This window comes from Pholis gunnellus (genome assembly GCF_910591455.1).
Source record: "Pholis gunnellus genome assembly, chromosome: 8".
Taxonomy (NCBI): Eukaryota; Metazoa; Chordata; class Actinopteri; order Perciformes; family Pholidae; genus Pholis; species Pholis gunnellus.
The window spans coordinates 14892155-14906370 of record NC_136534.1 but is presented as its reverse complement, the minus strand read 5'-3'; the positions used below and the strand labels follow the sequence as shown (position 1 = coordinate 14906370).

General features: G+C 44.4%; 1 protein-coding gene across 2 annotated transcripts in view; it reads right to left on the bottom strand.

Moving 5' to 3' along the window:
* Positions 1-395: 395 nt before the first annotated feature.
* nbeal2 (neurobeachin-like 2) overlaps positions 396-14216 on the bottom strand; it is a 31251-nt gene continuing 17430 nt past the window's right edge. The window contains exons 24-55 of one of the 2 annotated variants that reach the window (XM_079164704.1): positions 13828-13983; positions 13543-13702; positions 13115-13203; positions 12262-12975; positions 11962-12146; positions 11608-11764; positions 10396-10539; positions 9224-9547; positions 8082-8231; positions 7809-7966; positions 7555-7679; positions 7349-7463; positions 7041-7198; positions 6808-6941; positions 6614-6721; positions 6428-6523; positions 6216-6340; positions 5926-6066; positions 5713-5843; positions 5501-5610; positions 5295-5412; positions 5025-5122; positions 4815-4928; positions 4648-4734; positions 4418-4527; positions 3769-3941; positions 3579-3673; positions 3363-3479; positions 2406-2567; positions 2157-2305; positions 1924-2059; positions 396-1706 (exon numbers count right to left, since the gene is read on the bottom strand). In XM_079164704.1, coding sequence (XP_079020830.1) covers positions 1599-1706; positions 1924-2059; positions 2157-2305; positions 2406-2567; positions 3363-3479; positions 3579-3673; positions 3769-3941; positions 4418-4527; positions 4648-4734; positions 4815-4928; positions 5025-5122; positions 5295-5412; positions 5501-5610; positions 5713-5843; positions 5926-6066; positions 6216-6340; positions 6428-6523; positions 6614-6721; positions 6808-6941; positions 7041-7198; positions 7349-7463; positions 7555-7679; positions 7809-7966; positions 8082-8231; positions 9224-9547; positions 10396-10539; positions 11608-11764; positions 11962-12146; positions 12262-12975; positions 13115-13203; positions 13543-13702; positions 13828-13983 — 4947 coding nt within the window. In that variant the 3' untranslated portion in view covers positions 396-1598. The remainder of the gene's footprint in view (positions 1707-1923; positions 2060-2156; positions 2306-2405; positions 2568-3362; positions 3480-3578; positions 3674-3768; positions 3942-4417; positions 4528-4647; positions 4735-4814; positions 4929-5024; positions 5123-5294; positions 5413-5500; positions 5611-5712; positions 5844-5925; positions 6067-6215; positions 6341-6427; positions 6524-6613; positions 6722-6807; positions 6942-7040; positions 7199-7348; positions 7464-7554; positions 7680-7808; positions 7967-8081; positions 8232-9223; positions 9548-10395; positions 10540-11607; positions 11765-11961; positions 12147-12261; positions 12976-13114; positions 13204-13542; positions 13703-13827; positions 13984-14216) is intronic. The other variant, XM_079164705.1, reaches the window with a different exon arrangement.

Below are 14216 nucleotides of genomic sequence, written 5' to 3'. Positions count from 1 at the left end.
ATCAAATGTGTGTTGAGCTGCTTATTCAAACCAACCTTTAGATTCACAGACAGTAGCTCATCTTACATTTGTACGATTGGAATAAAATGTGATTTTAGACAGCCTCAATGTCCTGACTTTGTGTATCTCCAGAGTGAAAAGCAGATAAATTGATAAGTAAACATTTCAAATATAGTCTCCTCTTGCTTACACTTAAAGGTTTTTTGAGCATCACTTACAAAGACGAGGTAATTTGTATGTCTGCGCCATGTTATGGGTATTGCATTCTCCCAAATAGTTCCCTTTGTCTCTGTCCCGTCATGACACTGCATAACAACCAATTTGTTCCAACCACAGCAAAAGAAGCTGGCAGGAAGTGAATTCCTCTGAAACTCACTCACAGACTCACGTCATCATTGTCTTCAGATGTTTCAGCGCTTTATAAAACAGTACAATACCAGTACAGGCAAGTATGTGCTTCCAACCAACAGTTTATGTGTTCATTAACAACATCTTATCCACATCTGAGTCATATAGAGTAGTACGGTGTGTTTAAATCAAATCAGCAGGGGTACAGTCTGACATAGTGATCTCACAGAGAAATAGATGATCGGAATTCAGTATTTAAAAATGGCTCAAACCACAAGCTAAAAAAGGCACTTTCAGATGAATTAAACAGGGATATAGTCGTGTGATGAACAGAATAATATGAAAAAATTACAAACGCATATGTAAAGGTCTTCACTCCGATGTGTTTAAGAAAACAGAAGGCACTCCTCATGAGTTTCATTGCATCCAAACTCCACAGTTATGATTAAAAAAAGTGAATATGTTTCACATACTTGACCATTAAAGCCGTTATTGCTTTAATTGTAACAGTTTTACATTGCGCAGAGCCTGAAGGAATGCAGGATTACACACTATGGTATTGCGGTGCACTTCTGCTGCAAGGATCAGCAACTCTTTACCGCGACCGCTGAAGATCACAACACAGCATTGATTCAATTCAGTGACCAGATACCCCCCCTGTATCTTTCTTTTACAAAGTCAACCCCCATGTGGTATATAACAGTATTGCAATGTGGAAATCTCGAGCAACACCGACAGCAGTTTCAAGTTTCCAGGAGTTTTGTAAAAAAGGTGCCATTGCCAAGACAATGGGTTTGGGACAACAAACAGCACAGAGATCACAGCTGTTCCTCTGACAAGAAAGAAGCCAAAGAACATGGAGCCTGGAGAGTTCACAGCGTTGCTTCTCTCTGTGTCTGATGCTGCATGTGCATCAGCATGAGTCACATCCCTGATATGTGACTCACTGTTCAACAGCGGTTCACAACCTCAAAGCACTGAGCTCTCCTCCATCCACAAAAACAAGGCCACTCTTTGGAATGATGCTGATTAAAAACAGTACACTACAGTAAATGAAATACACAATAAAATATAAAACCATTTAAGAATAAAAAAAAGTGCACAGTGTATAGGTGTTCTCTCAGAGAACTCGGTGGCTGAGGAGGATAGTTTCCCAGCTTGTAGAGGGAACGAAAGGCCTTGTTGAGTCTGGCGAGCGTCTCGGTTGCGCAGGTATCTGCAGCCGACAAAGTCCTCCACCGTTGCTCATCTCATTGACCAGCATACCCAGAGGGATTATACTCCGTTTCACCCGCCGACACCAGAGAGATGCGGCGCGTTGAGCCCCAAATGCGACGGGTGAGTTGTCCTGAGCGAACCTGAGAACAGGAGCGGAAGCATGTTAATCTTAAAACGGAGATGTTAGACTAAAGACGCTCAATTATCATTTGAAAAACCTGGTTTTCAACAAGCACTTAGCATATGATTAGCCCCCCCCCCACCCCTTCTCCTCACACACTCACACACTCACACATACAAACATACACTGCCACCCAATTGCCACATCTCACAATCACTTGAAGTCTTGCTTCTCACCTCCTCTGGCTTCCCTGCCCCCACCACAATTAACTTCCCGTCCTCGAGTCCCACTAGGATGTGGCTGCACTCTTTGGTGACAGACACACTCCTCACAGGAACTTTCAAGGCCAGGGGCGTTACCGGAGCGTCCAGACTGTGAATCGGAGAAGAGTTAGAATGAGGAACTAAACTTTAGACTTAAAGTTGCTATACATGCTGCACGTATGCGGCTATGTTCTCAATGTCTTTACCTGCATAACTCTCGTATGTGGAGACTGCCCTCCACGGTCCCAATGATGATGTGTTCAGACACCAGGTGGAGAGCGGTCACCTTCTCCTCCATGGTGAGGGAGGACAGCAGACAGCAGTTTACTGAGTAAACATGAATGGAGTACTTGCCCTGTAGAATAAAGCAGTATTTTGTTAATGGCGTAAGCAGGTTGAGAAACTTGTTTGCGCGTGTGTTTGTCCATACACTGTATCGTACGCATTAAAAGTACCTTTCTATGAGGGCGTTCCTCCAGCGAGGTTTGTACCACAATGTGGCCCTCCATGCCCACCTGGAGCTCAGAGATTATGGCAGGTACACAGCTGTCACCAGGAGGCCGCAGCGTTCGCAGGAACTGGCCTCGTCGAACAGTGTGCACTATCACAGTCCCATCCTGGCACACGGTGAACAGCAAGGGAGGGTCAGTGAAGGTGCCGTGTAAACCGTTCTCTACTTTTTGTGCTTTATTTGCGTATGTTTCTTTTCTTGTTTCCCAATGCGAACCGAAGCCACATGGACCACAAGTAGCTAGTTTATTGGAGTCTTGGCAGCCCGTCAACTTTTGGCAACAGAGTCTTTAATAGATCAATGTAAAGCCCCTAAAACTACAGCTAGGCATAATGGACTTGTATGTTCCAAGTCACTTTTCTAATTTAACCGGTTTAACCAGTTAGGAACTCATGAAAAAGAAAAAAAGCTCAAAATGAGAGTCAGCTGAGAGTTTGCCCTTGCTTAATTTGGTTACGCCATGCTTTTCAGGGTCGAACAACTGCTGGCGATAGGATAGCAACATCTGTCTCATCTGGGGTTGTATCTGGAAGAGATTACATTCTCACTTCTAATGAGCAACATCACAGTTTGCTTGGAGAACATCCAAGTAGTGTTTTCCACCATTTAGAGGTTATTTACGTTCATTTCACACCCTGCAGACCTCAAGCAATTTGAGAGAGAACATTTTAAAAAGACTTCTTATATCATAGTTTACTACAGAGCGGAAAAGGTTAGTAGAATTCAAGAATTATAAAATTATAGAATAATATGATATTTGCCTTTTATTGTTGTATTTATAACATAAACGTCCGATTAATGAATAATGAAAATAATCATCAGTTGACATTATTACTTTTTGTGCAAATTCTGTGTATTTGTGTCAAGCTTATAACTGTTCACAGCATGTGATTTTGCTGACCTTTGACCCTGAGACAGCCATGTCCAGTTCAGTGCTGATGGCCACGCAGGTGACCTCCTGGTCATGTCCACAGAGGATCTGCACTGGCCGAGGAGACAGACCGCTGGAGAAGCCTCCCTGAAAGACAAAAAAAAAGCAGAATCCATATGTGAAGCCACAGCTTTGAGCGCAGCCTCTAATCACGCACATGTGTGCAAGCGATTTGAAGATGTGTACCTGCTGTAGAACCTGCCACACTATACAGGATGTGTCCCTTGAACCAGAGATGAGGTAGATGCCACAGAGATCCAGAGCCAAGCAAGTAACGACGTCTTTGTGGAACACATACAAATTTAAATAAATATGCGACATGGAAACAAAGAATATACAGTATATTCAAGTCAAACATATGTAATTGAGAACTCACCAATGTGCCGGCAGATCCTGCCCACCAGCTTGCCCTTCGCCAGCTGGGTGACACGGAGACTGCAGTCCCAGTGTCCTCCACTGAACAGCAGGCGGCCGTCGTTGGACACCACCAGCACCTGAGCGCTGATCTCCACCCCGGGAGAGAAAGGGCCGCTCAAGAATCGCTGCGTTCTGCACCACAAAGCGGGGTTGGAAAGAAACAATAAATGAGAGTGAGCTGTGGCCTAAATGTGGAGGAGATTTATAATCGGCACATTAAACTGTCATGACATCTGCAAATTACAACCTTTGTGAATCCCTCTTATCCTGATTTATGTTGCCTTTATGGGATCCACGTTTAAGGTCAGTTTACAATAAGCTTAAATTAATTAAAACAGTCTTTGAAGCTTCACAGACAAAGGGGGATAGTGCTTCCATCCAGCTGTCAGGGAGGTTTTATGGATCTTTTGATATGATGTGAGGTAAGCAAGTTATCCCTGACTCAGTTGAGTAGAAGATAATATCCATCAGAGAAGTGAAAGTACTAAGAAAGTTGTTACAGTTGTTTTAGGGACAGCTTATGACATTCCTAGGAGATTTTGGTAAAAATATCATCAGTATATATCATAAACCAGAAAAACTTAAATATGTTTTCTGAGGACACTCACTTGGGATTCGTCATGGTGGGGTCCTTAGTGAAGGTGAAGTAGTTGGCGATGTTTTTGTCGTAGGGCAGCCAGCTGTGTGTCCCTATCAACCCGTTTGAACTCACAGTCACCTGGAGGGAAAAAGTGCAATTAAACAAAACCTCAACTATTTAAATCCAATGTTTTATAGTTGTAATGATTGTGTTGAGTTCTACATGCGGCCCTTGTGAAGGTCTTTAACTGAACCGTACCAGCATATCTGAGCCCTGGATGATGAAGGAGCGATTCTGGCTCTTTGGTACCACTGCCTGGACCAGAGGAAGGCCATCGCTCACCACCTGAGACAAACACACAAGTTAACACATACATACAAGTCAACACAATACGAGTTATTTCTCTAGAGGAATAATGAACCCACCTCCACAAATGGCCGGAGTTTGTCGAGCTGCTCAAAGATATTCGGAGGCATAGTGTCCAGGCGGGCCAGCCGCCTAGATGCGTTCTGAGCCGACATCCGAGGAGGATGAGGCTCCTGGTTCGAGATAGGAAAGTGGTATAAAACTGCTACTTTTTAAACAGAAGGTAACAGCATTTTGTCGATAATCAAGAATTAGTCTGGGAGTTGTACCTTGAGGAGCTGACAGGGAGTCTGTCCAAAGTTGCTGATGATGCCTTCCAGGGCCTTGCGCTCGGTCTCATTGGCAATTGCATCCAAATCTACTGCACCTACAGGAGCGCCAAACAAGAGCGAGTCTCATATAAGAACACCAAAAAACACTGCGCATGTGTAAAGACGGAAGTGAAATATGGGACATCAGGAGCTGAAGACAATACTGTTCACAAGATTAGCAGGTTCCATCCGTCGTCTAGTTAGAAAGAGTATTCACTTCTGCCTTACCCTCATAAGTGCAGTAGTAGAAGACATTGAGGGCGTTCACTGCCTCATCGCCTCTCTGCTTGAAACCAAAGATCAGGTCTATCCACTCATGGAGGTGACTGGACACATGCTCGCACTCCTAGAGTTTAACATACAAGTTGTTGGAAAACAAGTGCACGATTGACAAGCAAAGTTTAAAAGACTGTACAATGTATGTGCAGACTCACCAGGGCCTTCCTGTGTTGCTTGATGAAGTCTTCTCTTGATGACGCCCAGCGAGGCAGCAGAACATCCGCCACTGGGTCCTGAGATATCTGCAAACGTCCCAGGTCAAAGCCTAAACAAAAACGCTGCATTAGGTTCTTTCATAAAAAAGATAATTTGGAAGTCGAAGCTGCTTTCAAGCTGTCAATTTGCCCACAGATTCAGTCTTCCTCACCGTTTATGTTCTGCAGGAATTCTGGGTAGTAGAAGAACTCCGGGATGAGCTCCTTGACGTCAGCTGGACTCTCCATGCGAGCCTGCCAGGCTGCTGCCACCGAGTGGAACTGTCTGTCTGCGCAGTCAAACCTAAACAACGGCGCCGAAACGTATCAACGTGAGACCGCAGTATACATTTTATGAAATATAATGCACGGGCCAGCGTCCCCACCTGCCGCTCTGCAGCTGGATATGCAGAGTTGTGAACGGCTCCATGCGGATCATGTAGTGCATGACTCCTGCTGCATTAGAGTAGTGTGTGCCATAGTGGAATTTGTCAATGGTGCCTGTTGAGTCCTCAAAGCTCTCATATCTAGTGACAGACAGAAATAATTGATTTCAGAAGGATACGGAGGGTTAGCATTTTTACCTCCTCATCTATAAAATGATGCAACCTCAGTTGTCGACAGATCTCCAACTCTTTTAGTACAACCAAAACCCCACTGTCATATAACCGCTTACTTTTCTCTGACATTCTGTGCATGGCGGGGGTTGACCACACCTACGGGTTTGGACAAGTCTCTGAAAACTGACGGGTCCTCCAGATCCAGAGTGGCAGAGGTATAGTCACACAAGATCCAGGGGAACTGAAGAGTCATAAAATGATAAGAAATTAAATATATATACAGAAATATAAGTCGTGCACACTGTGAGGGGAGCTGGAGTGTACTCACCACAGGATACTGAGACAGGTCGTTGTAAGTGCGTCCAGAAATGGTGTTCAGTTGCATCAAGTACTCAAAATTGGAGATTTCTCTGCATACCCATTTCTGTTCAACACATCAACATCAGATTGGTCCAGCGCAATCAGCAACATTCAGATCATAACACTTCATAGAGGAACTGAATTTAGTAACTACCTGTGTAAGTCCAGATGCCTTCAGTAGCTCTTGGGGGGAGCGAGAGCCGAAGTAAAACAGGTTGGGGGGCCGCAGTCCCAGGATCCTGGAGTACACTTTGTTTCGTACCTGTGAGGGCACACATTAAGAATTTAAAAACATCTATTTGATTCTAATTATAGTGCGGAAGGAGTTAAATTTGATCTGAGCATCACCTTCTTCTTGAAGTTAATGAAGTAATGAGACTGGTCGATGAAGAACAGCTCCAGGGCAGATCGTCGCAGGTTGTAGCGCCTCAAATGCACTTCTCTGAGCTGAGACAGAGGTCTCTTGAAATCAAACCCGATTCCTAATGACACAGGCATTATTCACTTCCGTAAGAACCTTTTGAAGAACTGAACAAAAAAAAAAAGATAGGTGTGATGTTCACGAGCGCATATTTTCTTACCTTCCTCGGTCTCTTCTTTCTCACTGCTGCCATCGTAGAAGTACAGATGGTGGGTGGTAACCTCCAGACGACCCGGAACAACCGCCACGATAGTGATGAGCTCACAGTCTTCAGACAGAACCAGTTTTTCTTTCTGGCTCTCGTCTTCTCCCTCCACCCTGACAGCACGGGAGAAAGGTTAAACCTTTACCTATTCAAGGACTTTCAAAGTTTCTTCAAGGCCTGTTTGGTGAAATTATTTATGGCCCACAGACATGCTGTAAGCTGTTGACACCGGCATTAAAAGTTTCTGCAAATTAAAGTCTTACTTGTTATCCAGATAGACGAGGTCTTCTTCTCCTAACTGATCATCCTCCATGTCGCTTACTTTTGCTTCCTTTGCAACAGCCAATGGGAGGGGTTCAGAGCGAGGGCTGTCAGCTCCTGAAGATCACAAAAAAACAAACATCTTTAGTGTATTTTGCTTAGATTAAAAAAAAGAGCGGAGACATTATGTTTCTAACCAGTGACATACCCATGTTGTCCCTCAGGGCACTGGCCTCACTGTGAGGATCATAGTTGTAGTTGGGCACAAGTTTGAGACGCATCTTTGAATAAGTCTCTGCATTGGACAATTTCAGCTTCACCTCTGGTTGAACTCTAGCAAAAGAAAAACTAGAATTCAGCACATTCTGGACAGCTATGAAATGCAAAAGGACATTATGTTTTCCTCTCATAATGAATTAAATCTTGGTCAGAGAGATTTTTTTTTTTAAAAGGTTGTCTTACTTGTTGGCCCAAGCTCCTCTCTCACTAGTCAAAAGCCTGCGGAGAGCTCTCCAGTGCTGCCACACCACCCCCTGCTGACTGGAGCTCTGCTTCTGCCAACTATGGTACCTGTTGTTCTCAATTCTGACTCGCTTCAGGTAGGGGTCCATGATCACTTCCTGCTTTCACACAAAAACACAGAAATGTGAGATCAGGAAAGTGAAAGTTTTAACTCTGTATTCTTAGCAAGCTGTGACGTGATGGCTGTTGCATGAGGCGGGAACGTTTTATAACCTGAAACTTGGACTTGCTGTCTGATCTTTCTTTGTCCCTTTTAAAGGCTGTACTCATCAGGTCATCGAAGGACGAATTCCAGAAATTGGACATGATGTCATGGCTCCTCCCAAACGTGTCCAGCTCGTACTGCTCCATGGCGGGCTGAACCTAGAGGTGGGCAGAAGTGGACAACTCAAGAAAGTCAAAAACCTTCATGCAAGAATCAGGCAAAGAAAAATGCCACTATAACTTGATACGAATGACAAGCGTACATGTCTGTTACGTTTCCCATAAGCCATGATTTGACATTTTAATTTTTTAATATGATAACTTACAATTCCTAAAGGAAGAATACGCATTTTAGATGCATGAAACGGGATGATTCTCTTTGTACAAATGAGAGACAGGACTGGAAATACACTTCCCCATTTCTTTAACAGTTTCTATCTATTTATTGTATTAGAGGAGATATTTCCTACAACTACCGCACTGGTTAAAGTCACCTGCTGTTTTTTTCCTTCCTCCTACTGCTGTACCACTTCATGCTAAAACCATGAAGTTGGATAAACATACAAAAACCTATAGAACTACCCCAAACATTAAAACAAATTGCTTAAATTGCAAACACATACACACTTAGACATGCGTGCTTGAGAAATCAGCCTGGGCCAAGTTTCAAAACGGTCATGGCAGCCAAAGTTATGCCACACACTGACTAATGTATTGCAGGATCTGTATACAAACGTAATCTAAACAAAACAGATTTATGAAAGTGCACTGTCACACAGAGCATTGAACCTCTCAGCTGGATGTGAGCGAGTCTGGCGTCAGTTTCAAGTCTGAGCATAAACTGGTCTCTGCTTAAAATACATTGAGGGGGCAGCTAGAAAGCAATTTAGGGAGTTTAGGGTTGTTTTTTTTCTACTTTCTAAAGTTGTGATAGCAGTTCTAAACATTTTGATTAGATTTCTCAGCCTAAGACCAGGAGGCAAGATTGCGAAAATCCTGAATGTACACTAATGTGACAAGGAACAGAGCCAGCAGTATCTCAGAGAGGATTGTTGATTATACCTGCCTAGTCATACAAAAGACTCTACAGACTCCCTAAACAAAAAAAAAGGAATGACATCTATTTTTAAATGCACAGCCAAAACACTGACCTGCTGCTGGTAAAACTCTTGCCACTCCAGTGTGTGACAGTAGGCCTTCAGGTCCAGGGCGAAGGTGGTGCTGCCGTTCGTGACGGGCAGGTTGGGGAGTAGTTTTTGGAGAGTGACGGGGTCGGCATGCTGGTCGAGCAGTGTGCGCACGACGGGCACAAGCTGGGAGAAAGTCTCTGCCTGTGCACAGCTGGTGCTGTCCACAACACCTCCTGGCCACAGGGGGGCGCCCAGCTGCCCCAGCAGGAAGCACACCTCCTCCCAGCTCAGACACAGCACCGTCTGGAGGAGGCTGTGGAGCTTCACGTAGGCCATCACGCACACCTGAAGAGGGGAAAGAGGCAAATCACTTGCTATGCTTCTAACTCAGAGCCTGTCCATACAGTTTATAAATAAATATGCTGAAAACACATTTATATTGTGTTTTACTCAGATTTCCAGATCTCATGAGAGAAAGTCTTTATCAAGCAGGACTTAAATCAGCATGACCCTTACTTTGGTAAAAGTAGAAACATCACATTGTAAAAATACCTAACTACAAATCAAAGTTATACTTAAGTAAAAGCACAGAAGTATAATCTGCAAAATGTACTCCAAGAAATAAATCATAGATCAGAAGCAAAAGTACGGATGCAAAAGAAAGTTATCGGTGCAGGAAAAGAAGATGCATAAACTGAGCTGCTCCACAGGGAGCAGTTAGAGAGCAGCGCGAGTATGTAAAGAAAAAAACTCTTTTAATCACTCATCTGGTCTTATTCTACAAGCAGTACAGTACTGTACAACTTTGGAGATGAACTCAACCAGCAGTATGTACTGGAATGCCTTATGGTCAGTTCCTTTATGACCGCTCTCTCTATCTCACAATCCTACAGAGAGAGCAACAGCAGCCATAACTCTGAGAGGAGCTGCCCTTTCACACAGAAAACTCCCTAATATGAATGATGAATGACTGCAATATCTTTGAAAAGAAACCCATAGAAGGAATGGTATTTCTAAACTGGCTTTATCTGAGTTCTCTTATCAAGTTAAATAAATACTGTACACCCCTTTTTCATTTATTTCCAGCAAAATTCAATCGCACAGGTGTTCGGGTTGTGAAAGACGTGCACAGTGAGGAATGGTTATGCTTGGTGTACTGGCTCGGTGATGGACAAGTTGAATGTGCAGCTGACCTGTGAGTGCTGCTGTTTGATATATCCAGTGATGATACGCAGGCCAATCTGGGCCATTTCCTTCAGTTCGGTGTTCCCAGGGCTACCAGGGGTGCTATGCCAGGCCTTCAACTTGTCCAGCAGGTTTACCACCCCCTCAAATATCTGCAATACAACAAAAAGCGTCAACAAAAGGATTCAACAAAAAGGCTAGACCTGTTTCCACACCTTGCAGCATCTACAATAACCTAAACCCATTCAAGGACATCATATACAGCTTAACCCGCATTTAAAAAGATGATTCAGATGCTACCTACACCCAACCACGACTCCCCACCCTTCAGTATGACATGACGGGAACATCTTCCCTGACATTGAACGTAGTAACTGACAACAACCACACCCAGATGTCCATACTTTGTGTTTAATGTTTGACAATCAAGGGTTAATACTACTTTTTATTATTTACTTATCCAATGTAACCATCAACATTCTATCATCATGACAATGTAGTCCGACATTCAAAGATTTATTTTGTATCTTAACCATTGTATTTTGTATCCCCAGCACAAATTATTCTGGCTTCTTTAAATACCAAAGTTGAATGACACCATTACTTTAAAGACAACACCCTTGATTGTTCTGCACTGTGTGCGCCATCAGCAGGAACCTGCTGCATTGCTTTTTGGCAGGAGGAGATTGAACTGTTGCTCTGACTGGACTGAACACTTATAATTCATCAGCAATCTAAATTCCACGGGGGTTGAATAGGTCTATTTATAGAAAGCAAACATGCGGCCTGCCTTGAACTGGAACATAGTAAACTCCTGCTGCCTGTACTGCACTGACAGAGAAGTCTCACGACTGCTTCTGTCTCACTACTGCAAGCAATTTTCAAAGCCTAATGCCCAGCATGGTGGAGGTTTGTGATCAGCCACTTGAAATGTGATATTTTAGGATTAAATTTGGGCGACAACTCGGTAGGTGTTAAGTCCACGCTGCTGGATATATCATCCAATAGTTCTGGTTCTGTTTGGTTTATTAACAATGTTCTTATATAGTTGTAAGATATCATAGGGATCATCAGGAATAAAGGGCTTATTTTCTAACGTCCCTTGTGAATTCAAAGTCGACCGACCTTTATCAAGTTGGAGGCGTTCCATAATCATGAAATTACCCAAACAGAATAGGTCAGTGGTCCATATGTTTTAGATGGGATAATATGTGATATACCTTTTCACTCCACAGCGTGTGGTTGTCTGTACCCTCAGCAAACAGGAAGTCCTGCAGCAGCCTGAGGAGCCGAACCAAACTGGGACAGAAAGGCAGAGACACTCCCTGGGCGTCCCTCAGGTCTGACAGAGACGACTCCAGCATCATCTCCAACAGACTGGCACACAGAGTGGCAAACAGACTATGAATACATCGCCCCAGTGTGACACAATAGCATATCTGGATGTTCACACAAAAAACGTGACACAGCTGTAGGTGTGGCTCAATTTGTTTTTCCATTGCCAGACGGCTTCAATGTCAATTCATTGTGCTTGTTAGAGGAGGACAAGTACATTTGAAGTCACCGTCACTGACCTGCGTTTGATGTCATCGGGAGGTCGGACCAGTTGGCAGGAGGAGCCCAGTTTGGTGAGAACAGAAAAGACCTGTCCTCTCTCTCGCCACACCACGTCCTCCGTCGTCTCCGCCCCGTTGCGGCTCCACAGCACGGAGAAGACAATGTTGGTTAGCAGGTTACACAGCTCTTCCTCAGGGGTCTGCTGTAAAGCAAACAAGACTCAGTCCCACATCCCAGAAAAAAACATCTTAGACATTAAACTCTCAAATAATGGGCTTGATTACCAGTTATTGTCTAAGCTGAGGAAGCAGCCATACCTGTGGGTTGGACGTATTGGAGATTGTGTCTCCAGTTGGAGGGTCTGTCCCATAGCTGGTATCATCCAGCACGTTGGACAGACTGGAGCTCTTCCTGGTTCTGACAGGTGGAAAGGGTTTGCAGTGCTCAAGAGGAGATGGTGTGTTTGTCAGACTACCTGCAGGAGTGTGTGTGCCAGTGTCTCCCATGCCCCCTAGCTCCAAATCAAATGGGTTACAAAAGGGGGATTGGGGCTGGTAGTCTCTCCCCTCCTCGTCCGGGCCAGATGTGGGGATATCAACCACGTTGGAGGTGGAGGACGAGTGACTTCCTTGGTCCACCGAATCAAAAGACTTAAAATGGGGGGAGCCGGTGAAGGTTTTAGGCGTACCTCCACCTCCGCCTCCACTTGGAGGCGACTGGGATAAATCAGAGAATCCCTCAGAGATGTCCCGCCGGCCACCTTCATCCTCCTCATCGTCCTCCATGTCCTGCGAGGCGTGGTAGCTCAGGAAGATGTCAGAGTGCACGTCTTCTATTACCAGAGCCCGATCCCTGCGCAGCGGCGGCCGGTAGTTTGGCTCGGAGGAGCTGTGGGTGCTGGAGGCTGCGATGCTGGCAGCGTGGGACTCGTAAAACTCTTTGACATAGAGCTTGGTCAACATATCCTGCCAGCCAGGCTGCCTCGCAAGCTGCTTCACATAATCTTCGTTGGAGTAGATCAGATGAAAGAGCTGGGGAAATATCAGAGAGGAACGGAGGAAGAGGTCGTTTTCATTACAAGGATGATAAATATGCTTCGGCTGTAACGTCACACTCAAAAGTTGATTATGGTTGTTCTAGCAGAAATGTGAATCAGGTGAGCAGACTGACCTTGCGGCAGACGTCCAAGCGGACAGTGAGCTCAGCTCGATGGGATAGACAGACCACAGCCAGGAGATCTCGGAAGTTGGGGGTCGCATCTGTGGGGTAGCAGCAAATTGTATTGTATTTTAAAGTCCTTTGGAGCCGATCACTTAATCAGCTTTCTGGTATAGATTATGGATCCTTTATAAACTCAAGAACTATGTAGTATAAATATATAACGACAGTAAACTCAAGACAAAGTTACGAGTCTCTTATTCTTATCAGTTTAGTTGTTGTGATGCGTTTATAAGCAGCTGTAGATTCTCAGAAAAGTCCTGATGAAGCAGATGAGCTTTTGAACGTTAAATCTGCTCGCTTGACTTCTGACTTTTGCTTATTTAATGTTGTCGAGAAACACTCAACGTTTCAAGTTCACTAGACCCGAGAGACATTACCTGTAGCAAGGACCTGCTCGTACAGACATCGCACGGTGGTCATGGTTACCGGAATTTCATCAAGGAGACAAACCAGGCCAAGATATCCGAAATCCTTCAGTTTGATGCGCTGCTTGTTGCGCTCGGAAACACGCTCGCTTTTGAGGATTTTGTATAAAACCTGCAACATCGAAAGGAAATTATGTAAGAGGTTTTTTTAATCTGTTTTTTAAAAATAAAAAGGCAAAAATGTGTCAAGTGATAAGCTGAAGCATTTTAAGAAGAGGTCAAGTCGGTTGCTCTCACCCTGAAGACCCTCTCTCTGGCCTCGTCGCCGAAACTTGGAGTGAGCAGCAAGCAGTACAGCTGCTCCACGCCCCAGTCCAGCAGCATGGCCTGCACCTGCTCACGAGGAGGGCTGCTCTTCAAGAGTTCATAGAGCACATCCAAGGCCCTGACAGCCTGATAAAGAGTCATGAGGAATGAGGAGAGAAGTGAATGAGGACGATAAAATACCAAGAAATATGGATTTAGGGAGGATTTAAGTTTTAAGTGGTCACAGGAGGAGTTTGAAAGTACGTAGATGCCAAAACATGAGAGTAAAAAAGGTGGAGGATCAGGGTTCATTTGGCGATGGAAGTAAAATATCATGCTAAAAAGGGCAAATGATAACAAAATTAAACTCGCTAAAGAAA